General features: G+C 42.7%; 1 protein-coding gene across 2 annotated transcripts in view; it reads right to left on the reverse strand.

Annotated features, from left to right (window-relative positions):
- The window catches only part of ZRANB1 (zinc finger RANBP2-type containing 1), an 83,501-nt gene that overhangs the window by 37,526 nt on the left and 21,315 nt on the right, over positions 1-24,660 (reverse strand). For both annotated transcript variants that reach the window (XM_069101747.1, XM_069101745.1), the window contains exon 2: positions 945-1,774. In XM_069101747.1, the coding sequence (XP_068957848.1) occupies positions 945-1,737 (793 nt within the window). In that variant the 5' untranslated portion in view covers positions 1,738-1,774. The remainder of the gene's footprint in view (positions 1-944; positions 1,775-24,660) is intronic.

Here is a 24,660-nt window from a genome sequence, read left to right on the forward strand (position 1 = left end):
ACCTGGTATATAAAAACCTAAAATATCTGCAGATGTGTATTCTTCAACATATACAAATAACTCCATCTTTTCCATTCTTTAAAATATAGTCATGGAATTCAACAATAAAGAAATTAGTCCTAGAAAAAGAATTAATGTTTAAAATATTATTTTGAAACATTAAAGTCTTTTACTTTACATGCAAAGTAAATGGAGGTTCATTTTTTTTTAAATAACAGGATTCCAAAGTAGTCACCCCTGCCCAAACAATTTACATTATAAAGTGCAAATGTCTACTCCAAGAAAACTCCTAACACCCAAGTATTAGTAGTTGTGAGATTTCATCACAAAGAATTAATTCACAAGGACAATAAAGAAGAAAATCCTGCTCTCGTATTTTTTTTTTTCTTTAACAGCTCTGAGTCAGTAGTTGGGACCAATCTATGCCTTAGGAAAGCACAAATCAGAATTTAATTTTACAGAATCAAACAGTCATAAAAGTGGTTTCCTCAAGCCTGATTCCATTAAACATCAGCATCTCCAAGGTCTGTGTTATTTTTAACATCTGACTCAAGTTCCCATCATCCCAAGATGCTCAGACTGTTTACAAACACGCCCAAACTTGCGGCTGGGGTGTTCCAGTCACATCTGCTTAGAGTAAACAACACAGGTATATATTTGATAACAGTCTGTTATTTAAGTTTCCTTTTTCAAAATGTACTTCCATAGGAAAAGACATGCATCCAATTAGAAATAAGTTATGAAAAAGTAACATCGAGGAGGAGGGGCTGTGAAAAGAGAAAGGCTCAGCAATCCAGGTCCATTCAGGCAGTGAGCGGCTGTGCGGCGGCACGTGCATTCTGCCTCCCTCTCTCTGCCCCTCTCCTCCCCTCCTTGCCCAGCCCTTTTCCCCCTTCTCCCTACCCCTCTCTGCCCGCGCCAAGAATGCAGAAACAGGCACTCACCCACGCAGGCGTTGAGGAACAGCCAGTCAGTCTTCTTCATTCTGTTCTTAATCTGCTTCAGCGTCTTGAAGTCCACTTCCCGCTCCTCCTGGCTGCCCACAGCCGCGGCCAGCCCAATCCTCTGGAGGTCCATGTTGACGTCGGAGTCCCGCGGAGGAGCGGCAGGGGGCCTCCGCAGGCTGTTCGCCCCGCTGCAGCCCCCCCGCCACCGGGCTCGGTCTTGCTCGTTGATCAGCGAAGAGGCCTCTTCCGTCTCGGCCAGCTCGATGGCTTCGAGGTTGTTCGGCCGGGGGTGGTCGCAGACCACGCACTTCCTGGCCTTGGCCCAGTTCTCGTAGGTGCAGGCGCAGCAGGTCCAGTGCTGCGCCCGCGCGCGCGGCTTATTTCTGTCGTTGTATTCCTCCCAAGGCCGGGAGCCGGCCCCCGACGACTGCGGCGACTCTGCGGGGCTCCCGGTCCTCCGCGGGGACAAGCACTGGGTGCACCGGATGGCCCTGGGCCAGTTCAAGTACGTGCACATGTGGCACGACCACTTGTTCGCGTTCTCCACGCTGTGCGACGACCGGACTCTGGGCCTCGCGCTGGAGTCTGGACATATCAAAGGGCTGCCTCCTCCTTCGGTGACGGACGGCTCCCAGTCTCTACCGACATCGCTTGAGCCGCTTTTAAACGGATCTTCCGTGATGATCGTCCCACTGGGCCTTTGGGCGCGACACATGGTGCACTTGATCGCAGATGGCCAATTTTCGTACGTACAATACTCACAAGCCCACTTAATGCCACGTTCTGACATTGTGCACTTCTCCGAGTGAATTGTGTCGGGCAGGAAGCTACAAATAATTAGGATATGGTTACTGAGGTATAATGACTGCAAAGCTCTTTCACCTTTGAAAAGAAGCTGACAAGTTACAGATATCTAGAAAGATTAACAAGTTTCTTAAGACTTGTATAAAAAATGAACCACCCCCATTTTGGCTATGAAACTTTAGGGAACTTTTAGGGAAAAGTCTTGGCCCCGAATGTAATAAAAGTTGTATTTCAAAAACTATTAGGCATACAGAGAAAGGAAGAAAGGAAGTATTCACAGAAGAGGAATTTTCACTAGAAACTACACAGGAGGGAATAGTTTTAAAAAGGAATATACTAACGAGGAACAGTTTTCAACCAAGACACAATTTTGTATTTCCAAAGACAATGTTATGGAAATTACAGAGGGGAAAAGAAAGATGATAAAAATCCAAACAATGCCTAGGAACAAATAAAAATCTGACCTCAAATTATCAAATGACGTTCCTTTTTTTCACTTTTCTTCACATACAGGTAACATCTCTTGGAAGTAATTTAAAAGGACAACAGTTTCAAAAGCTTCCCAGATCAGAAGCAAGTTAATACACCAACCTCCTGCTGGGCTGATTCCTCCTTATTTCTAAGAATACATTCTGCTCTTCCTCTAGTGCTTTCAAAAGTACCATTCCTAAAATACTTGCTCGTAAAGTTCATAATGAAACAATAAAAATTTACAGACGCCAAAGCTCTTTTAGAAACATTACACTCCTAAAAACTACAATTTCTAACATAAAGAGAAGAGGCATTAAAAGAAGATTCCAAAAAGAGAGAATATGTATTTATATACAAACATATACATACACACACAGACATACACCATATATGATATACAAGAACACAGACACACACACACAGACACATACTTTTCAGAATAGACAATCAAGAGTCTCAAATGCAAGTCCAGTTAGGCAAGAAGATAGGGAAAGATAGATGAAATAGCTATATAAAGTCCCTACCTTTTTTTTCCAAATAATTAAAACACTATTCAGTGTGTTCTATATTAAACACCAAGATTTCAAAAAGTAAAATAGTCAATTCTATTATTTCTTCAGTTCAATTCAATCTACCAGTCATTTATTTGTCTAACACAGCTAAGGGGATATAATGTGAAATTACAGATAATTCACTATTTTTCCAATCTGATGGGCCTCATCAGTTGGGGTCAGGATATGATTCGCTGCCATTCATCAAGTACAACTGCAAAATCTGAGACAGGGTTCCCTAATCCTCTACTGTCTTCCTAACTAAGCTCAGGAAGAAATTCAGTATCTGAGAGCTAACCTTTTACATGGACAGAAAACCGCTTACTGAGCACATAGGGAGGTTACTTTCACTGAGATCATCAAACTGATGCCACTTTCCTAAGACTACAAACTTTCCTAACCACTACAAACAGCTCTAAGTCTAAGGAATTCTAAGTACACTAGAAATACATTCCGTCTACTAAAATCCTACTCTGGTGCTCCATAAGGACTTAGAGAAGATCCAGGGTTCTCAAAGGGAAACACAAACCCTAGCAGGTCCTCCTTCCAAGATGGAAAGGCTTCACAGCAGGGGCCTATGTCCAAGAACTAGTTCGGATCAATCAGAAAAGTCCCATCACCAAGTTGGCCAAAAGAGATGAAATTAACATTTAGACTACAGCGACTCCACTAAACTGCAAAGCAGTTACAACACACAGCAGCGCGTGATTCCCAACGCCTTTAAAATCACTCATCTTTGAACAACTGAGTAATTATCCTCTTAAAAAAAGGACCACAACAATGAAAAACTTTCATTTTAAAGGAGAATAACAACTAATTTTGCAACAGAAAAAGCACTGAAATTATAAGGTGAAGGCCCTTGATTCCAATACCCTGCTACCTTTCACATGACTCAGATCATTTGTCATGAGTCTCAGCTGTCTCCTCATCCATGAAATGGGGTGAGGATAGCACTTGCATTTCCCTACCTCACAAAGCTGTCTGCAAACACTGAACAGCTACAATGTATATAATGATATTTTTGAGCTATCAAATGCAATGACAGCGTGCAGTGATGCACCAGCCACCCAGTACAACCACCCTTCTTGCTACTTACCCAGGAGAAGAAGGGGGTTGGAAAAGATGACAGTTGTAAAGCTGTGATACTGCTCACAACCTCTAGCTCCTTAAATCCCTGCCTGAGTCACCTCTCTCGTCACCAGCTGGTGGCCGGGAAGGTGGCTAGAGTCAAGAGACAAGCAGAGAAATGTGAATTCTTTATTTTTCTGAGCATCAATCAGAACTTACTATGGGAGCAAACGTGCCCTTTCCTACGCCCCCATTTCCCAAATATTCACTATCTTAAAAATTGCTTTTCTGGCTACACATGCAGAATCTCTATGAAACTGCTTACCTCCAAAGGAAAGGAGTGGGGAGGGGAAGGGAAAATTTGGAACTCAAAAGTTTAAAAAGCAAATGTTAGAAATTGTTTTACATATAATTGAGAAAAAAAATTTTAAAAAGATTGCTTCAGAACCAGTCAAAATGTATTTAAAAGATAGCCACTCTTAAAGTTTTAATGTCCAAACTAGCACTTTCAATGTGACCACTCGTTTGACTTCTTTAATGTTACTTTTCTTATAACAGAGATGAGATTACAGCTTCAAGTGAGTTCTGAGCCTGATTTTCTCAGAGACACCACAGATACCCTCCATGGTTCTGGATTCTGAAGAGATGCTTCTGCCAAGGGAACCAAAGCTGAGTTTTACTTCAAACTTCTAAATGGAACCAAATTTACAGAAGTTTCCCTTTCACCACCACTTTAAGATTAAACCTATTCATATCTTCTTGCTTAATAATGACCTGCAATATTTGTAATCTAAAGTTAACATGACTAAACAGTCTAGCAAAATTTAGACACACCAATGTCTCTAAATTCAGTATCATATCTATTTATAGGTAGGATTTAGGATTATAGTAAATATTAATAAGAGTAATGACAGGTCAACTGATTATGTGCATTAATGGAGAAGAAAAAAATAGAAACACACAACAAGTGAGTAGAGAAAGGCAGCCCAAAATTGTACTGCATGGGAATGAATTCCAATTGTACTACCAGAGAACTCCCACTAAAAGCGCATAATCTACCTATCTATGGAACTGACCAAGCCAGGTGCCAGAACGATAAGATATTAAAGCTCCAAAAGAAATAAACCAGACAGTCCCAAGGCATCATCTTATACTTCAGGAAACCTTGTGAAGGGAAGCAACTCACCAAGGATCACTCAGCAAGTTAGTTCAAGGAGTTATCTCTTTTTTTTTTTTTTTGCTTTATTTTGGAGGGGGGAGGGCAGAGCAATCGGTGTTAAGTGACTTGCCCAAGGTCATGGCTAGTTTTGTGTTAAGTGTCTGAGGCCACATTTGAACTCAGGTCCACCTGACTCCAGGGCCAGTGCTCTATTCACTATGCCACCTAGCTGCCCCAGTTTTTGAAAGTTTTAAGCAAAAAGTGATACCAGCACATAACATACTATGCCTACTCTGTCAGAAAAAGAAATAAATTAAAATTTAGGGGGAAAATTTTTATCCTCCAACATGAGTAATATAATTCATTTGGAAAGAATTACCTTAAGAGTATGAGCACCTACAGTAACCCACAGTAAAGTGCTCAAGACACTTTTCCCCAGATCACTTAATGCAAGTAAAGAAAGAGACAGAAATAAATCTCATCAACACTGGTATGGAATTAGGGTAAAACTGGATGTTAATCATTCTTAATCATTTTCATTTCAAGTTAATGTAGAAATTCACCTGAGTGAATCTAGAACTAAAAATAACAGGCCAGATTATCTTGTACAAGAAACACAGTTTAGATGTGGAAAATGGCTGATTCACCAAATGTTCTTCAAATGAAATAAAATCTCAACATAACCGCAAGCCTGGACACCAGACTTAATTCACTGGAACTTGTCCTATACAACCCCCTCTATCTAATCTTCTCTCTCTCTACCAGCAAAGCCAGGTCTCCCCCAAGCTTCAGAAACTCTCACTCAGTATCTCTCAATATCCTTCGTGTCTCAGTATCTCTCCACCCATCCTCAGCCAAATTCCTGGAAAATGTATACTTGGTGCCTCCGATTCCTCTCCTCGTGCTCACCCTTTGCAATCTACCTTCTAGAAGCTCGACCAGGGGTGGGCTAGGTCCTCAAGTGCAGCCCTTTGACTAAATCCAAACTTCCCAGAACAAATCCCCTTAATCAAAGCATTTGTTCTGTAAAATCTGGACTCAGACAAAAGGCCGCACGCAAGGACCTAGAAGGCTACAGGTTCCCCTCCCCTGATACAGACCAACCACTCAGCTGAGACTGTTCTCCCGCATCCCTCCCATTACAAACATCATGGTCTCCCTCTCAGTTTTCATCCTTCTCAAGCTCTCTGCACCCCCAAACTGGATGTCCTATTGGCATCTTCAACTTCCCTTTTACTACTAACAGCATTCTCCTGGTCAACCAGACTTACACTTTCTGGTGCCACCCTCCACTCTGCCTTTCTTTCTCACCAAGCCTCTCCCATGGCCAATCTGCTGCCTAATCTTGCCCTTCCTACCTTTGTAACATCTCTACACGTTGCCTTCTCTTCTCTGACACTGCCGCCCCCCCTGAGTACAAGCCCTCCCCACCTCATACCTGGACTATTTCAACAAACTGCTGGCTGTTCTCCCTAAGGCTCTTCCCCCTCTAACCACCCTCCCTAAAGTATCAGCAGCTTCCCCATACACCCAGTCAGTAAATCCCAGCGGTTCTCTATCATCTCCAGAATCAGAAAATTGTGTGGTTTTCAAGGCCCTTCATAACCTCTTCCCCAACCTACAAAATGTCCGGTCTTTTATAATCTACTCACCATCATGTAACCTGTGATCAGGGATACTGGTCTCCTTACTGTTTCTTCCATAAAATGATCCATCTCCCAACTCCCTGGTAGACCCCTGTGTCCAGAACACCTTCCCTTCACCACCTTCAAAGTCTTATCTAAAATCTCACCCTCTATGAGCAAGGTGGCTCAGTGGATAGAGCACTGGGACTAGAGTTAAGGAGATGCAAGTTCAAATCTGGTCTCAGAACTTGTGAGCTGTATGACACTGGGCAAGTCAGTTAACCTGTTTGCCTCAGTTTCTTCATCTGTAAAATGAGGATTATAACACCATTTACCTTGACAGGGGTTGTTGTGAGGATCAACTGAGATAATATGTTAAGTACTTAGCACACCACCTGGTACATAGTGGGGCACTATATAAAATGCTTATTCTTGGGGCAGCTAGATGACGCAGTGAATAGAGTGTCGGCCCTAGACTCAGGAGGACCTGAGTTCAAATGTGACCTCAGACACCTGACACACTTACTAGCTGTGTGACTTTGGGCAAGTCACTTAACCCCAACTGCCCTCCAAAAAAAAAAAACACAAACAATAAAGTGCTTATTCTGTGCCATCATTCCATCCCTTCCCAGATTCCCTTCCCCTCAGTAAGCCTTCCCTCCATTCTCCACTGATCATCTCTCTGATGTATCTTGTTTGTACACAATGGTAGCTGGCATGGCGTCTCTCCCAATAGCCCAAGATCCCTAAGAGACGGGGCTATTCTTTTGCCTTTCTGTATCACAGGGCTTAGCACAGTGCTTACGGCACAGTAGGTACTTAATAAATGTTTACTGACTGAAGGCAATAGCCCTCTAATTGGTCTCCCTGCCTCAAGGTTCTTTCTACTGCAATCCATATCATTTCCTGCTTCACATCTCTCCACAGCACCCTCCCCTCATGTTTGATCCTAGAGGCCTAGGGAGCCACGGACGCTTGAGTAGTACAAACATGTTAGAGAGGAGGCAGAGGGGGATGGGTAGAAGGGCATTGCAGCATTCCAGATGAGTCAGTGGCTGGGAGTGGAGAGGGGAGGGCACCCCAACTCTCCTGTCTCACACATCAGTGCTCACACTTGGCCTTGCACACAGCACTCCAGTTCCCTTGCACTAGCTGCCAACATGCCTCCAAATCATCCCTTCTGACCTTCACCTCACAGAATTTCTTCTTTCCTTCAGGATTCAGCTCTACCACCACTTTCTATGAGGCCTCTCTGGATGTCCCACTGCCCCTCCTTCCAAAAGAGCTGGTGACATTTCTCCCCAAACTGTTTGTGATTATACCAGTACATATTCTCTCCTTCAATCCAATATAAACTCCCTGAAAGCAAGGAATGTTTCATTGTAGGCACAGCCCCTGGCTGTGCAGCAGGCATTTAATAAACTCTTGGGTAGCTAAGTGGCACAGTGCCACCTAGGCCTGGAGTCATGAGAACCTGAGTTCAAATCCAGCCTCATACAACACATACAGGCTGTGTGACCCTGGGCAAGTCATTTAATCTTGTTTGCCCCAGTTTCCTCATCTGTAAAACAAGCTAGAAAAGGAAATGGCAAACTACTCCAGCATCAAAAGACCCAAATGGGGGTCACGAAGAGTGGGACATGATTGAAATGTCTGAACAACAACAAAAAATAAACTCTTGCTGACAGCAGGGTCATTTCCTTTGGGCCTCTAGAGTCAACTTCTCTCTTTTATAAATGAAGATCTCTAAGCCCAGGCCTCGTCCCTCCCCTGAGATCTAGTCCTGCATCATCAACTGACTATTGACCTTTTGGAAGTCAATATCCCAAGGGAACCTCAAATTCAACATAAAACAGAACTCATCACCTTTGCCCACAAATTTAGCCACTGGCCTCAATTCTACACTTCTGCTGAAATCACCAGCATCCTTCTAACTCTCCATGTCTGCAACCTCAGCAGTATCTTCAACACCTTGTTCTCCCTCAGTCCCACAACCAATAAACTACTGTTTTGTGGGCTGGCTTCCCCTTCCCTGGGTGATGGCCATCATCTAAACAAGGCCCTCATCACTGCCTCCCCAACCCCATCCCTACTTCTCCAAGAGCCTCCTCCGGCCTTCCTGACTCAAGGTTGTCTCCTCTCCAACTGTGCTAACGTGATATACCTCGGGGCCATAGCCATTCCACACTGCTCTGTCATTTAAAACCCTTCACAACATGGTTCCAGATTCTATGCTCAAAACAAACCGGCCTTGGAGCTATTCCCAGCACCTTTCCACAAGCTTATCACTCCCTCCTCTCCACCTGAGAAGCCAGAAGACTCCTTAACAGCCCAGATGCCATTTCCTGATTTCTCTCCTGTCCTTTCTAGTTTCTAGAACCACCTCCTAAATTATGTCGTATAGGTTCTCTATTGACTTGTGTCCGTGGTATTTCACCCAAAAGAAAATAAGCCCCAGCAGGGCAAAAACTAGTACATTTTTGTGTCTGTATAACACAGTAGGGATGTAATAAACTGCTTACAGTGCAATTAAAAGAATACCTTTATGGTTGAAGGGCCAGTGGGAGGTCAATTAGTGTAACTGTGAACTCATCCAACATTTCTGGAAATCAATTTGGAACCATATTCAAAAAGTCACCATCAGTTTGTTTTTTGTAGTAGCAAAGAACTAGAAATAAAGGCGGATGAACAAATTATGGTATATAAATGTAAAAGTAAACTATAAGAAATGATGAAAAGTATGGAATCAAAGAAACCTGGGAAGACTTGTGTGAACTGGTGCAGAGCGAAGTGAATGGAAACCAGCACACAAGCAAGTAACCTGACAACAACCACCTCAGGAGAATTAAGAATCTGATCAGTGGAAGATCATTACTCCCAAAACGATGAAGCGCGCCTCCCATTTCTCGGTGGAGAAGTGACGGACTCGGAGCAGAGCTAAAAATACTGTTTCAGACACAGCTCGTATACAAATCTGCCTTGCCTGACTGAACTTTTTTTTTTTAACAAGGGAGGGTAGAAGGTTAGCAGAGACATGGACAAGCAGGGCAGGGTTGATGCTATCATGTTAAATCTAACACACACTTTTAAAATACAAGCTATACATAAAAAAGATTCATGGCTTCATATACAATCATCATTTTCCTCTTTATATTATTAAATGTTATGTTTAAGTTCAGAATGAAAAAGAAAAAAAAACTAATGCTGGCTTTGGAATCAGAGAACCTGGGTTCAAATCCTGCCTCCTTCACCTGACCACCTATGTGATCTTGACAAGTCATTTAAAGACCTCCAGGCCTCAGCTTTGTCATCTGTAAAAATGGGCTAGAAGCAGAATGGAAGAAACCATCGCTAGCGGATTTCAACTACTGAGAAGGTAGTGCCAGAACCAACATCCTTTACAGCCCAAAATGTACGAGACAGACTCTAAAACCCAGAACACGTATGTGTTTTGCATATGTTCAAGAGTGTGCACATATGTGGTATCATCCACACACAGGCGCTCCCCAAACTAATGCACTCTACTTGGCAGCAGGCAATACTTATTTTGGGCTTTTTACCTGCTGTACCCAGCACACACATGCTCTACAGACACCTTGGTGCCATCCCACTGAACCTGGTTTGCCTCTGGCACAGACTCTCTACTCTTTGTGTCTCGGCTTGGCATTCTAAGCCCTCCATCACCCAAGTCCAACCCGCTCTTGTAGACGTACATCTCCCCCTACATCCGTCCTCACATGCTCAGGCTGAAGAGGAAGAGTGGTCAGGCAGATGGACTTGGAGGGGCCTGGAGTTCAGAAACTACCCCAGAGATCACGGGCAAGTCCCTGCCTCTGTATCATCACCATTTCTTCAGATGTAAGATGTGCTAAGCTTTGTTCTACCTACATTTCAGGATTTCTGTCGAGACTGCTTTAACTCTTAGAAATGTCGAGTATTATTACTCTTAAGGAAAAAAATCTCTAGTAATCTTCTGAGAGGTCCTCACTTAATCTCTCTGAACTGAATCTGATTCAAACCCTTATTGAGTGTGCCAGGGTACCAAGTATAGGTTCCAGATCTAAACACAGTTAGAATCTAGCCTCGCTCTTCAGAAGATGAGACACATTCAGCTCGCCATACAAACTCCTTGGAAACTAGCATTAGAGCCCAAGGAGCCTCTAACACACAGCACGAGATGCTGGGCAAATCGTCCCATGGTTTCTCAGGGCACCCAGTGGCTGATAGGGACTGGTAGAGGCAGTTTCTTCCTAGACCAAGAAGGCAGCTGAGGGCACCAGGGTACACAGAGTACTAGACAGGGAGTCAGGCAACCCCAAGTTCAAATCCAACCTCAGGTACTAGGCTCACAACTATGACCCTGGGCGGGTTACCTTGCCTCTGTTTGCCTCAGTTTCCTCTTCTGTAAAATGGAAATAACAGCATCTAGAGTCCAGAGATGTTGTGAAGATCAAATGAGATATCTGTGAAGTGCTTATTAGCACAGGGTCTGGCACACAGCAGACACCATGTAAATGCTTGCTCCGTCGATCCAACAAAATCACAGGCCCTGCTCCAAAAACATGCCAGGCCCAGGGCTAAGTGCTGGCAGTAAACCAGGCCCCCTGCCCTGCAAGAGCTCATATCACACTGGGCACGGCCATCCTAAAGGGGTTGCTCAAATTCCATTCCTACAACAATGATAATTAAACACTAATTGGATCGATGATTTTGTTTGTTTTCCGAAAGGTGAATTTTCCAAGTTATAAATGTTTATAATGCTTTTTTTTCCTCAGCACCCGCCATTACCATTCAGCAATGGCACTGTGCTGTGGTGGCTCCATTTTGTAATCTTGGAGACAGACAGACAGACACACACACACACACACACACACACAATGATTTGTCAAGTCTTAGGAATTTTCCCTCCCTATCTTTTCAAATATCCACTCTGTTACAAGGTCAACACACGAGCCTTCAGGCCTTCCCCGCTACAATGCCTTTCCCACACAGCTGCCACACTCTTCCTAAACTACAGATGTAATCACACCACTCCTTCCTTTTCTAAAAAACCTCCAGTGGCCCTTACATAAGACATAACTTCTCAGACCGCACTTAAGCTCTCCCTCAACAAATCCCAGGCCACCTTCTTCAATGAACTACAATTCACTGCTTCTCCCTCATAAACTCTACACTCTGGTCAGACTCACTTACCTGCTACTCCCAGAACATGACACTCTCCCCCATGTCTGGATGCTGCCCTCCTTCACCTCCACCTCACAGAATTCCCTAAATTCTCTAAGGCCTAGGTCAGAGGTCATCCCCTGGAGAATAACTTGCCTGAGACCCCCACGGATTAGTTAATTATCTCTCTTTTCAAATTATCTTGTATTTACTTATCTGTTTACATGTTGTATCCCCCTAGAAGAATGTAAGCTCCTTGAGGGCAGAGACTGTTTCTGCAACTGGTTTCATCTATAAAATAGAGAGGATAATAATAAATGCACCTCCTAATAATTACAGTAATTCACATTTCTTTATCACTTTAAGGTTTACAAAGTACTTGCCTAACAAGAACCCTGTGAGGCACGTGAAAGGGGAAAGCATCTTGTAAACATTAAAGTTAAGACAAAGCAGGAGTTGGTATCCTGATGACAGTCACTGCAAATATTCCCTCCATCTCTGGTTTCAAAAGGCTTTGGGAATTCTTCCTTCTCCACATCTCTCCCATCAGGATTTTGTTCCATACCCCCTCTGCTCATGTCCCAGTTCAGCCCCACATCGACTGCCTGAACAAGGGCCTCCTCTTCAGGGTCCTGAGCTCTGGGCCTCTCTCCTCGACCCAGGCCGTGCACAACTGCCACATTAGCCTTCAGAAACAATATTTCTCATTTCCTTGCTCAAAAACCTCTCCTGCCAGGCCCTCAAGAGCCTTTGTGACTTTTTCTCTTCTCATTCACCAACCCTGACCTTCTGTAGAACTCCCAGGACTTCCTACTGTGGCAGGTGCTGCACAAACAGTCCAGCTTCTCCACCTCCCCTCACAATCTCCTCCAACCTTGGGTTAAGAGAGCAAGTCACTCAACCTAAGCCTTCGGCTGCCAAATGTACACACCATCACCTACTTTATGCAGTTGTTCAATTATTTTCTCCTTAGGTGTCTACTACTCGCAAAGCACTATCAAACACTTGGGGAAACTGCAACATTGGATAACAACTATGTTCTGAGAGCCTGCTGTTCATGCCCTATGCTTCTATGATCTAGTGATAGTAGTATGATCTACTGTAAAGGAGATGAGCTATAGAAACATAATATATTCTAGGAAAATGCAAATTATTGCTGCTAATCATTTTAAGTAAAAAAAGGATTTTTAAAAAATAATGTGAATAAGCACAAGTGAATTATACAATAGAAATATGGAAAGCCAAAGGAATGGCAACAATTTAAAAAATCTTCAAGTGAATATTCAAACTCCATTTTTCCTGCTCTTCCCATGTTATCCCAAAACACAAAAATGGTTTTCAGCTTCATTTAAATTATAGACAAATAAAACTCAATGACAACTGTAATCCTTTCTAGAGGAATTTCGTACCAATGATCAGCAAAGGACATGTTTTAGATTGCTTTCCCATAGTAAGAAGAATTTAAACTAATCTCTACAGTCGTATGCAGTCTTACCGTCTGTGCAGAAATATTAGAAATAAGAAGCTAAAGATAATGAGGCTCTAATACCTATTAATCACCACCTCCCATGGATGAGACTCTGGGCTGGGTTCTGGGGGTACAAAGGCAAAAACAAAACATGATCCCAGCCCCAAGGAGTCAACATTCTACTACAGAGACACAGTTAATAGACAAGTAAATACAAGACATTTCAGAGAAGTGATACCGCCAGTTGTTAGAATTATCAGAGAAGCCTGGAGGCACAGAGGGGAGGCCAGAGCCCAAGGCAGGCCTTGGAAGAAGTTAGGGATTGAAAAGGATCTTAAGAGACACATCCCAGACACCAAGGACAGCAGAGGGCAAGTCAAGGTCTGAACAACAGGCCGGTTTAATTGGAACACTGAGCATGTTCAAGTCAGATCATGGAGGGCTTTAAATGGCAGGCAAAGTCTCTTTTATCTTAGAGGCAATAAAGGAGCCACTGAAGACAAGAGACAAGAGGGTGGCATGATCAGACACATGTTTTAAAGTCTTTTGAAAGCCAGAGTAGATTGCAGGGGAAAGAGCTTGGAGACAAACAGACCAAGGAGGAGATCCATATAAAGTAAAGATGTTGTGCAAGTAGAATTACCAAGATCTGCCAACTAACTGGATTGAAGGGAAAGGGTGGGTGTGAAGGGGTGAAGGAGAGAGAAAAGTCAAAGATGATGCCAAGGCTCCAAACCTGAGAGACCAGGAGATGAGTTTAGACACTGAGTTAAAAAAAAAAAGTTTCATTTGGTGCATGTTAAGTTTGAGAAGAGACAAAATCAGGATGCAATATTCAGAAGACAGCTGGGCTGAAATTCAGAAAAGATGTAATGGCTGAATTGATTAATTTAGAAGTCATCTGAGAAGAAATAACATTTAATCCAATCAGAGCTTCTGAGTTTACCAAGAAAAACTCAAGGAAAGCACCCAGAATAAAGCACTGGCAAGTCCATGCTTAGTGGTAGGGGGATGAATGAGATCCAGAAGACGCCTGAGCAGCAGCTGCTGAGACAGGTAGAAGGTACAAGAAAGAAAAGTGCCATGGCAAGCCAGTGGAAGGGCAAAGGAAGGACATGGTAAAGAAGCATGTCAAAAGCTGCTGTAAATCCAAGTGGAATGACGTCTGAGGAAAGCCCACGGAATTTAACTCTGAGCTCATCAGAAACCTCAGAGAGCAGTTCCCCAAAAACAGATCACAAGGGGCTGAGGAGCAAGCGTCATGTAAGGAAACAGGATCAAAGGGAGCACCCTCATTCAAAGAGCTTTGCTGTGAAAAAGGGAAGAGACAGGATGAGGAAAGTCATGAGGGGATGCCGAAGGTTGAGGGGGGAGGGTGCTGGAAGGTCTTTTGTTTTTATTTTTAAAGCTGAGGGAGACCCGGACATATCTTTAGGTAACAGGGAGGAAACCAGTTGCAAGAGAGAGATGAACTATGTGAGAGAGAAGGGTGTGGCAGAAGGAGGCACCTGCAGATACACAGACGGCCCCAGAGGAGATGGCATCAAGGCCACAGGTAAAGGAGTCAGCCTTAGCAAGGCAAAAGGGTCGTTCTTTGCAAAGGAAGAGACAATAAGAAATGACGTTGCAGGGATCTGAGGTAGAGTGGGGGAGAAAAGGAGTTCACAGGACTCTTATTTTCTCAGAAAAGAAAGAATAAGGCCAGTTCACTACTGAGAGGGAAGGAGGCAGAGGCAGTTTGGAATAGTCACTATGGCGAGTGATGGTGAACTAGAGAAGAATCAAAGGACAACCAAGCAGCAGGGAGGGCTCAGCTGATGTAAATGTGCTTATGCATCTGTGTGACTCTAACAGCACGCAGCATCATGGCAGAAGGAATGACCAAGACTGATGGTGGGACAGGCAAAGGAACAAGGGATTATAGGGAATGGGATAGCTGAATGATTAACCATAACATAAAGACTGTGAAGGAAATAAAATAAGAACAGAACACGGGTGACCAAGTGGAACAAGAAAGGCTGACAGGTCTGCAAGTCTTAGTGAGCACTAAGAATAAATCTAGGAGAAGTGAGGCAGAGGGGGACAAAGATCATGATCTGTGAGAAGAATTTCAGGGATCAAAATCATGAAAGTAGCACAATTATAGGCGATGGGGAGATCTAAGGTGTGACCACACCTGTGGGTGCCTGAGACAGAAGGAGGATGTAAGCCATAGGAACTGAGGCAGCTGATGAAATGGGAGGCCAGGGCAGGTGAGAGAAGGGTCATAAACATATATCATGAAGTATCCAAGTATGAGAGCAGGACCTGAGAGTGAGGAGAAGCTTGTGTTCGGGAAAAGGAAGAATGACCTAGAGGCTGACAGACGATTATAACCAGGATCTGGATGGAGTAAACACAGAAAGAAAGTGAGCCTTAAATGAGGACTGACTTTGGAGAGAAGGTGGCAAAGGGGCTATCCTGAATAGCAGTGACGAACAACAACTATGCCTATTCTTCTCCCCAGATCGTTGTTTTGGGGAAGATATACCCAGTCCTAGGGAGGTTATCTGAGAATACACATTTTCTGGAAGATGTCTGGTTTTCACTAGCACCAAAATCATCAGGAGTATGAGGTGAAGAGATCTATGAAAGAATGAGTTAACCAAACAGAAAGGACTCCAAAGGGCAGAATGGGACAAGAGTAAACGAACAGTGGAAGGGCAAAGGAAAGAAATTTTCACTGAAGCAGGGGGCAAGTCTGAGTCATAGGAATAAGGGGTACAAGTGTAACACCAAAAATGGAGGGAGAACAAACTGGATCAGTCCAGTCCCACCCAATTAAAACTAGGCATAGCAGGGGTACAAGGGAGGTGGCATTGGCTCCAATAGGCCACTTTAACCACAGGGGAACTGGGAGTAGAGGTGGCAAGAAGTTCTATCTGGGCAAGCAGGGTGGTAAATAACTAGTTTTCTTGTCTCTCAGATCCAAATATTCTGTGACTGTTAACTACATACTAATTAGTTCTAAGTAATAACTACGCAATATATTTGCTATATTTGTGGAAGTACAGCTTAACGCAAACTCTTCCAGAATTTGGTGGTTTCTACTTACCCACTTACATTCATATGATCACAAGGTTCTAGAGTAGGAATAGTCAAGATCATCTTGTCCAATTCCCTCATTTTTACAGAGAAGGAAAGGGAGGTTAATTTTGCTCCATTACACAAGGCAGTAAATGACAATGTTGAGATTCAAACCAACCTCTTCTGATTCCAAATCCAAAGTTCTTTCTGCTATACCAATTAAATATTACTCTCACACAAAGTAAATAGGCTATAAAACACTGCCCCCAACACACAAATGTCCTGTATTTCCAACCAATTTAACAAACCTTTATTAAGTGCCCATGTGCTAAGCACTAGAGACACAAACAGAAACAAAAAGCCCCTGACCTCAAGGAACCAAGGAATCCTGATGGTGATGAAACAGTCCACAGACAAGTAAATGTAAGATAATTTAAAAAGGGGGAAAGCACTGAAATTCAAAACGAAAAGAGGAGTGCCTTGGTTGACCTCTGAAGCTAAGGATTCTAAGAAGAGATAAGGACAGTGCATTCAAGTATGGCGGACAGCCTTGCCAAGGCAGAAGCCAGTACAAATGCCAAGTTCCAGGGAACAGCGAGATAACTGGTGCAGCCAGAATGGAAAGTGAATGAAATTAAGTCTGAAAAGGCAGGCTGGTGCCAGATCTTGAAGGGCTCTTTAATGCCAATTGAAGGGGTCTATATTTCATTCTAGAGGCACTCCTTCTAGGCATGAATGGATGCATGTACTCCCATTAAGACCATAACATACCTGCCAACAATCAGGGAAGAATTTCACGTGAAAAATTTAAGCTTTCAGGAACCTTTGTGTTTAGGAGTGAAAAAAAAAAAAGAAAACTAGCTGTGAAAAGTAGGACCTGACACTAAGGAGGAGGAGGAAGACAGATAGCTTTGACCTATGGAATCAGGGGAGTGGGAGGGAGAACATTGGGGTACCTATGGGCCAAAAGACAGAGTCCTCTGAGGGTAGGAAAGGTGTACAGAATGGGAGGCAGAAGACACCAGAGGCAAAGTTAATCTCGTTCAAAACTCTGCTTACAGATGACCCTGCACCAAGGAAAAGAAAACTGTCTTCTTCCTCCTTCTTCTACCATCACATGGTTCCCTGCTCCCAGGACCTAAAACTCAGTTTAGTGTTACAGCCCAGCTAAAGGATGGGTTCAAAAAGGCTTTTGTGGACCAGTCTGGAAACCTAACTACCAATCACGGTATTGTTTCTATGGTAAAATGTGTTCCAAGTTCCAAACAACTAAACTTCTGGAATCCAACCTATTTCTACATTGACACAGAGCTATGTCCCATATCAATATGGGGCTTAAAGGCAGAAAAATATTAAAAAAGAAGAGTTAGAAAGTAGGAGCTGGGTATACAGCCTTTCTGAAATCAAACTGTTTGTTTTTCCCTAGCAATTTTTGTACCATAGTTGAATTATTATTTACATGTAAATATAAACAGTTTCCCAAAGGGAAAGTTTTTTTAAAACATCCACAAAAATACCCAAAATTCATCTTTTTAAAAATTATACAGCATCTGCAGGAAGCTTAACTAGATTAAGTGAAATGTATAGGAAAAGCCTTACAACAAAACTGTCCAAGTAAACAGACTTATGAAAAATAATTGAAACTGTTAAACATATTATGATTTTACCAGCATCTTAAAAATGAACCAACAACTCAGAGCTATTGCTACAATTTTAGAATGTTTTTTTAGATTCTTAAAGGAAGAGGGAATATAAACCAACTCAGCAGGATTTACAGATTAAGATTTAAATTAATCCATATTTCCATAGAAATACAGGTGAAATGCAAAGAAAAAAAGGTGATTTTTAAGAAATTTAAATTGTTAACTATGTGAAATGATAGTCTAATTCTCTAAGTAACAGAAAAACAGTTTTTAAATGTACTGCCTTACACCCATAAAACCTAAAAAACAAACAAACCCAACTTATCTAACTAAATTTTGATGATAATAGGGCTTGAGAAACACAGGTAATTATGTTCAAGGAGAGACTATAAATTAGTACAAACTTTTAGGAAACTAATCTGGAAATATACAGCATGAGTCACAAAACTAACTACACTTTTTGACAGAGTGATCACAAACAGAGACTATACCCTCAAGATAGTATTTTAAGTGTTTTTAAAATTATCTGACAGAGCAATAATATTCATAACTGGGTTGTCTGTAAAAGTGTAAAACAGGATATAACCTACACGTCTAACAACTGGAATGGTTAAACTTCTCATATTCATGTACAAGAATGCTATGCCATAAACAGAACAACCATGAAGAGACTCAGATGACACCTCCAGCAGGCCTGAGCCAGGCCTCCCAGGCCACAGTGCCTTCACCTCCAAAGCTCTGATTAGGGAGGGAGTGGCGAAGTGCAGAGAGTGCTGGACCTGGAGTCAGGAAAACCTGAGTTCAAATCCTGGCTCACAAACTCCATAGTTGTGTGACTCCAGGTGAGTCACTGAAACTCTATCTCAGTTTCCTCATCTGTAAAATAACCTCTGATCTACTCTCTTATCTATTGATTCTGTATATGTTGTTGGCCACAGGCATTGTTTTGGCTTTACCATTCCCAGTGGGCCTGGTACAGAGCACAGCAGGGGCCTAATAAATGCTTAAGACCTAATGAAGCGATACAAATAAGACAAATAAAATGAAACACAGGCACTCCCTCATACACCCCAGCACACACACGCATACATACATACTCCCTTCCTTCCTCTGGAACCCAAAAGGCAACTTCAGCTACCCTATCAGCAAACTCTTTGCTTTTTTTTTTTTTTTGGAGGGGGGAGGGCAGGGCAATTAGGGTTAAGTGACTTGCCCAAGGTCACATGGCTAGCAAGTGTCTGAGGCCACATTTGAACTCAGGACCTCCTGACTCCAGGGCCAGTCCTCTATTCACTGCCCCACCTAGCCACCCCTACTATCAGCAAACTATGAATTGTATTATTAATTACGTGTAGCTACTATGTTTTTACCTAAAGTTGTATCCTAAGTTTAGGCGAAATCCAAGACTGCTAAAACTTTAGGCTAGTAACATCAGGCAAAGTCCATTCAATCCATTTCAGAGAAAGGCCTGTCTTCCGCACTTAGCTCACATGCCCTTCCTCTCCCCCTTCACATCAGTGTCTGATGAAGAGCTAGCCCTTATATTGGTAATACCAACTCATCATTCCCTGGTACACCCTTGATCTGGTCCCCTCTACAGCAGATTTCCCCCACTATCATTCCCTATAATCTTCAATCTTTCCAAATCTCTTGGTTCCTTGTCTGTCTCCAGGCAAGTTCTCTCCAGATGGCAGTGGTCTTTTTAACTGTCCAGTTCCAATGACCTCTTCTTCTCAGTCCTCATTTTTCTTGACCTCTCTACAGCATTTGCCACTGCTGACAACCCTCTCCGGATCCTCACTCCTCCATCACCCATGGCTTACATGATGAGGTGGCCTTTCTCCTTGCCAAGGCAGACCTCCTCAACCTGTACAAGCAATTCCATTCCCTCCTATCTCTTCCAGAGTGACTCCTATATGTCATTCCCATTCTATCACTTATTTTCAATCTCTCACTGCCTACTGGCTCCTTCCCTATTTACCTATAAATGTGCCATGATTCCCCCATCCTCAAAACCCACCACATACCTTCCCCACTAACCATTGTTCTCTCTCCTGCCCTTGTGCCTTGTGTCCTTGAGAAGACTGTCTACAACCGGCGCCCCCACTTTCCCTCTTAACCTCCTACAATCTGACTTCAGACTTAATCATTCCACCAAAACTGCTCACTCCAGTTACCAAAGATCTCTTAATTACCAAAGTCAATGGCCTTTTTTTCATTCTTCATCCTTCTGGCCTCTTTGCAGCATCTGACACTGTCAGTTGCCCAGCTTTCTTGATCTTCTCTTCTCTCTAGGTTTTCAGGACACTGATCTCCTACCTATGGGCCCCTTCCTAAGCCTCCTTTGCAGGAACTTTGTCCAAGTCTCCTCTAACACTGATGGCTCCACTTCCTCTCCTCTTCCTTTCTCCCTCTATAATGTCACTTGGTGACTGCTTCCACTCCTGTGGATTCAATTATCTCTATGCTGCTGATTCTCAAATCTGCCTATCTTTGAGACTCTTCTCTCTAGCTTTTCCGGATACCATTCTCTCTTAGCTCTCCTCCGACCTCTAGGTCTCCCTTGCTAGTCTCATAAAGGTATAACCAGGGCTCTGTCCTGGGCCTTCTTCACCTCTCCCTCTCTCCTGCTCCACTTGGTTATCAGCTACCTTGGCCTGAATTATCATCTCTATGCCAGTGATCCTTAAATCCACCTAACCTGTCCTAACTTTTCTACTGTCCTCCCATCTCCCATCTCCAACTCCCTTTCAGATATCTTGAAAGGAATGTCCAGTTAACACCTTAACCTCAACACGTTCAAATCATTATCTTTTCCCCTAAACATCAACCCTGCCTCACCTTCCCTTATTGCAGTTGAGGCTCACAACACAAGTGTCATCTTCTCTGTTGCCAAGTTTGTAACATCTCTCCAATATGCTCCCATCTCTCCTCCAACACTGCACCACTCTAGTACAGAACCCCTCACCTCACACTCGGACTACCGCCATAGCCTGGCTAGGGGGTCTGTCTTGCCGCAAGTCTGTCCCCAAACTCCATTCAGTGGCCAAACTGATTTGCCTAAAATGCAGGTGTGACCAGCCCACCCCACCCCCACACACACACACCCTCAATAAATTCCAGTGGCTTCCTACCACCTCCAGGATCAAACACAATCAATCCTTTGCTTGGCATTTAAAGCCCTTCATAACTGAGTTCTCTCCCCCTCCCCTCCTCTCCCTTTTCAGTCTTCTTACACAACTTCCAGTCCACCATTCCAAGTCCATCTATTACACCAAGCAGCCACTAACATAACAACAGCCTGCTTCGCTTTCTACCCAACTGCTCTCTCTCCTTTCTTGGTTCCTCTTCCCAAATCTTTCAGGTAAATGTTCTGCCAGGTTTTTCCGCTGGTCATCTCTCTCTACAATTTCTCCCTTGGCAATCACATTTTTTCTCACTTATGATTTTAACTACCACCTCTAGGCAGATGACTCCCAAATTTATTATCTTCTAGTCTACATCTCTCTCCTGAGTTCCAAACCAAAATTTCCAACTGCAAGACAAAACAGCTTTTCCTGAACATCCTACTGATGCCTCAAAACTCCATCTTCTCACACCAAGATAGCATTCCTTCAAAACCTGTTTCTCCTTCTGACTTTATTGCCTGTATCAATGGTACAGCTACTCACCCAATCTCCACATTTTCTTCTTCCTTATATATACACATCTGATTCTAGTGCTAGTCTTGCTCAAAACTATTCGATAGCTCCCTAATGCCTATGAAAAAAAGTTCAAGGGGCGGCCAGGTAGCACAGCGAGGAAGAGCATCGGCTCCAGTGTCGGGATGACCTGGGGATCGAATCCGGGCTCAGACACTTAGCACCCACCCAGAAACACCTGGCCATGTAACCTTGGGCAAGTTACTGAACCCCAATTGCTTAGGGGCGGCCAGGTGGCTCAGCAAGAAGGGGCACTGGCTCTAGTGTCGGGATGACCTGGGGATCGAATCCGGGCTCAAGACACTTAGCACCCACCCAGAAACACCTGGCTGTGTAACCTTGAGCAAGTTACTGAACCCCAATTGCTTAGGGGTGGCCAGGTGGTTCAGCGAGTAAGAGCACTGGCTCCAGTAACCTTGAGCAAGTTACTCAACCCTGATTGCTTAAAAAAAAAAAAGTTCAAACAAAAATCTGCCTGACATTCAAAACTATCTCTCCAGCCTAATTTCAAACTACCCAACCCTCTATGCCCCATATAAACAGAACTACTCAGCACCTAAACATGCATCTTTTATTATCTCATATCTATGCCTTTGCTCACTTTGTTCTGGACATGTCCCCAACACACACACACACACACACACACACACACACACACACACACCACTTCCCACCTCTACCTAAAACCCAATTCAAACACTACTTCTTAAAAGATACTTGTGTATCTCTCCATGTCTTCCCAGTGTCACAAAAGCATTCTGCTTATACCTCTTGTATACCACTTTGTATTAATAGTCTTCATAACAGCTAGCATTTATATAGCACTTTAAGGTTTGCAACACTATGTAGAGATATAGATAGATATACATAAACATACATGTATCACTGGATAGATTAATTCCTATAAATCCATCTCATTCGTTCATACTAGTTAATTGTATATTATATATCCCTACTAGACTGACAGATTCCATGAAAGTGAGAGCAGAGTCAGAGCCTTCCCCCCATAGATAAATGGTTAAAGGATATCCAGTGTTCAAGGAAATTCAAGTTACCAAAAATTATATTAAAAGATGCTCCAAATCACTAATAATTAGAAAACTGCAAATTAAAGCAACTCTCAGATTTTACCTTGCATCCATCAGATTAGCAAAAATAACCAAAAAAAAAACCTGATCTTTTTTCCTTCTCTTATTTAGTTTTATGTCCTCTACCATTTTTCATTCCAGCTGATACAATCTGTCTTTAAAACCTGACTAATGTATAATATGAAAGTATTTACAGATCCTATACTTGACTATATGCCGCCATGGAGGGGGACAAAATGTGAAACTCAAGGAATTGTGGAATTGAATCCTGTAAACTAAAAGGAAACAAACTAATTTTTAAAAAAGAGAGAGAAAAAAATGACTAAAAAAGAGAATGACAAGTGTTGGCTGAAGGGGTTACGAGAAAGCAGGATTAATGTACTGCTATTGAAACTACCTCAAGTAAGGAAGCCTCACCTTCCTGGATTCAAATCTGGTTTCAGACACTTAGTAGCTGTGTGACCCTGGGCAAGTCACTTACCCTTGTGTGCCTCAGTTTTCTCATCTGTAAAATGAAGTTGGAGATGGAAATGGCAAACCACTCCAGTACCTTTGCCAAGAAAACCCCAAATGGGATCATGAGAGTCAGACACAACTGAACAACAGAGATAACGAAGTAAAGCTATGGAACTGGTCCAACCATTCTGGAAAGCAATCCAGAACCATGCCCCAAAGGTCACCAAACTACACATCCCCTCTGATTCAGAAATACAACTACTAGGCCCATCTATACAAGAAGGAGACCAAAGAAGAAATGAAGAAAACAATATAAAGGTGCCAAATTATTTACATGGGTTTTTTGTGGTAGCAAAGAACTGAAAACTAAGAGGATGCCCACCTACTAAAGGCATGGCTAAACAAATTATCTTATATTCAAATGCAATAAAATATTATTATTATGCGGTCACATATAATAAAATGTACATTTTCTAAGAAAAATAGGAAGACCTCTACAAACTGATATAGAATCAAGAAAACAACTGACACAATAACATTAAAAGAAAAACAATTTTGAAAGACTTAAGAACTTCGATCACTATAGTGACCCAGGACAACTCCAGCCAGCTTCTGGCTAAGTGATGGACCCCAAGACTCAGGGCATGACACACCTTTTCAGTCACAGTCTGTGTGATTGGTTTATGTCTTTGTTCTCCCCTTCCACTGCAGGGAAAAGAGTTTGGGTGGGTAAGGGAGAGAAGGGACTAGGGAGCAAAAAATAATAATAAATGTCACTGAAATATTTTTTTTAATAACTAGAAGAGGATCAGAAGGCCACAAAACACATACAAGTAGGAAGCATTGAAAGCTAAAGACTGAATTTGTTTTATATTTTAAAAATAAAAGCAAACTGCGCATGAGACAGCCCTCTGCTTAGTCTGTGCTGCTTGCTACATTGATGGAGATGGCCATGTAATTGGTTTGTGAAGTTGAGAACAAAAAAATCAATTTTAAAAGAGTGGAGCAAATGTCCCTTACATTTTCTCTCTCCCAATCTCTTGGCATAGTGTTCTGACCCAGCAAACACTGATAAAAGTTCACTGATATCAACAGAATCAAACTCCAAAATCAGAAAAACATATCAGATCTGGGAGTGGGAACAAGGTCCAGACGTGACACTTTGGAGCCTGGTGGCCACTGGCCAGTCACGTCATCTCTCCACCCCTTTATGTCCTCAGATTGTAAAAATAGGGGAGTTACTTCTACTCCCCTACTTTCCATACTTATTGTAGGGACAGACTTTGGGACTAAGTAGCATTCTCCTCATTTTATAGACAAGGCTTAAATAAGCTTAAAGGACCTGTCCAGGGTCAAAGGATGAAGGTGAGCAAAGGATGAGGAGGCAGGAAGAAATCATGAAATATAGAAGTTAAAGCATTTGATACCCACTAAGTACCTCATGTTTGGT

Source organism: Petaurus breviceps, unplaced genomic scaffold, assembly GCF_028583685.1.
Source record: "Petaurus breviceps papuanus isolate PSGF00001 unplaced genomic scaffold, PetGlider_PUasm1.0 490, whole genome shotgun sequence".
Taxonomy (NCBI): domain Eukaryota; kingdom Metazoa; phylum Chordata; class Mammalia; order Diprotodontia; family Petauridae; genus Petaurus; species Petaurus breviceps.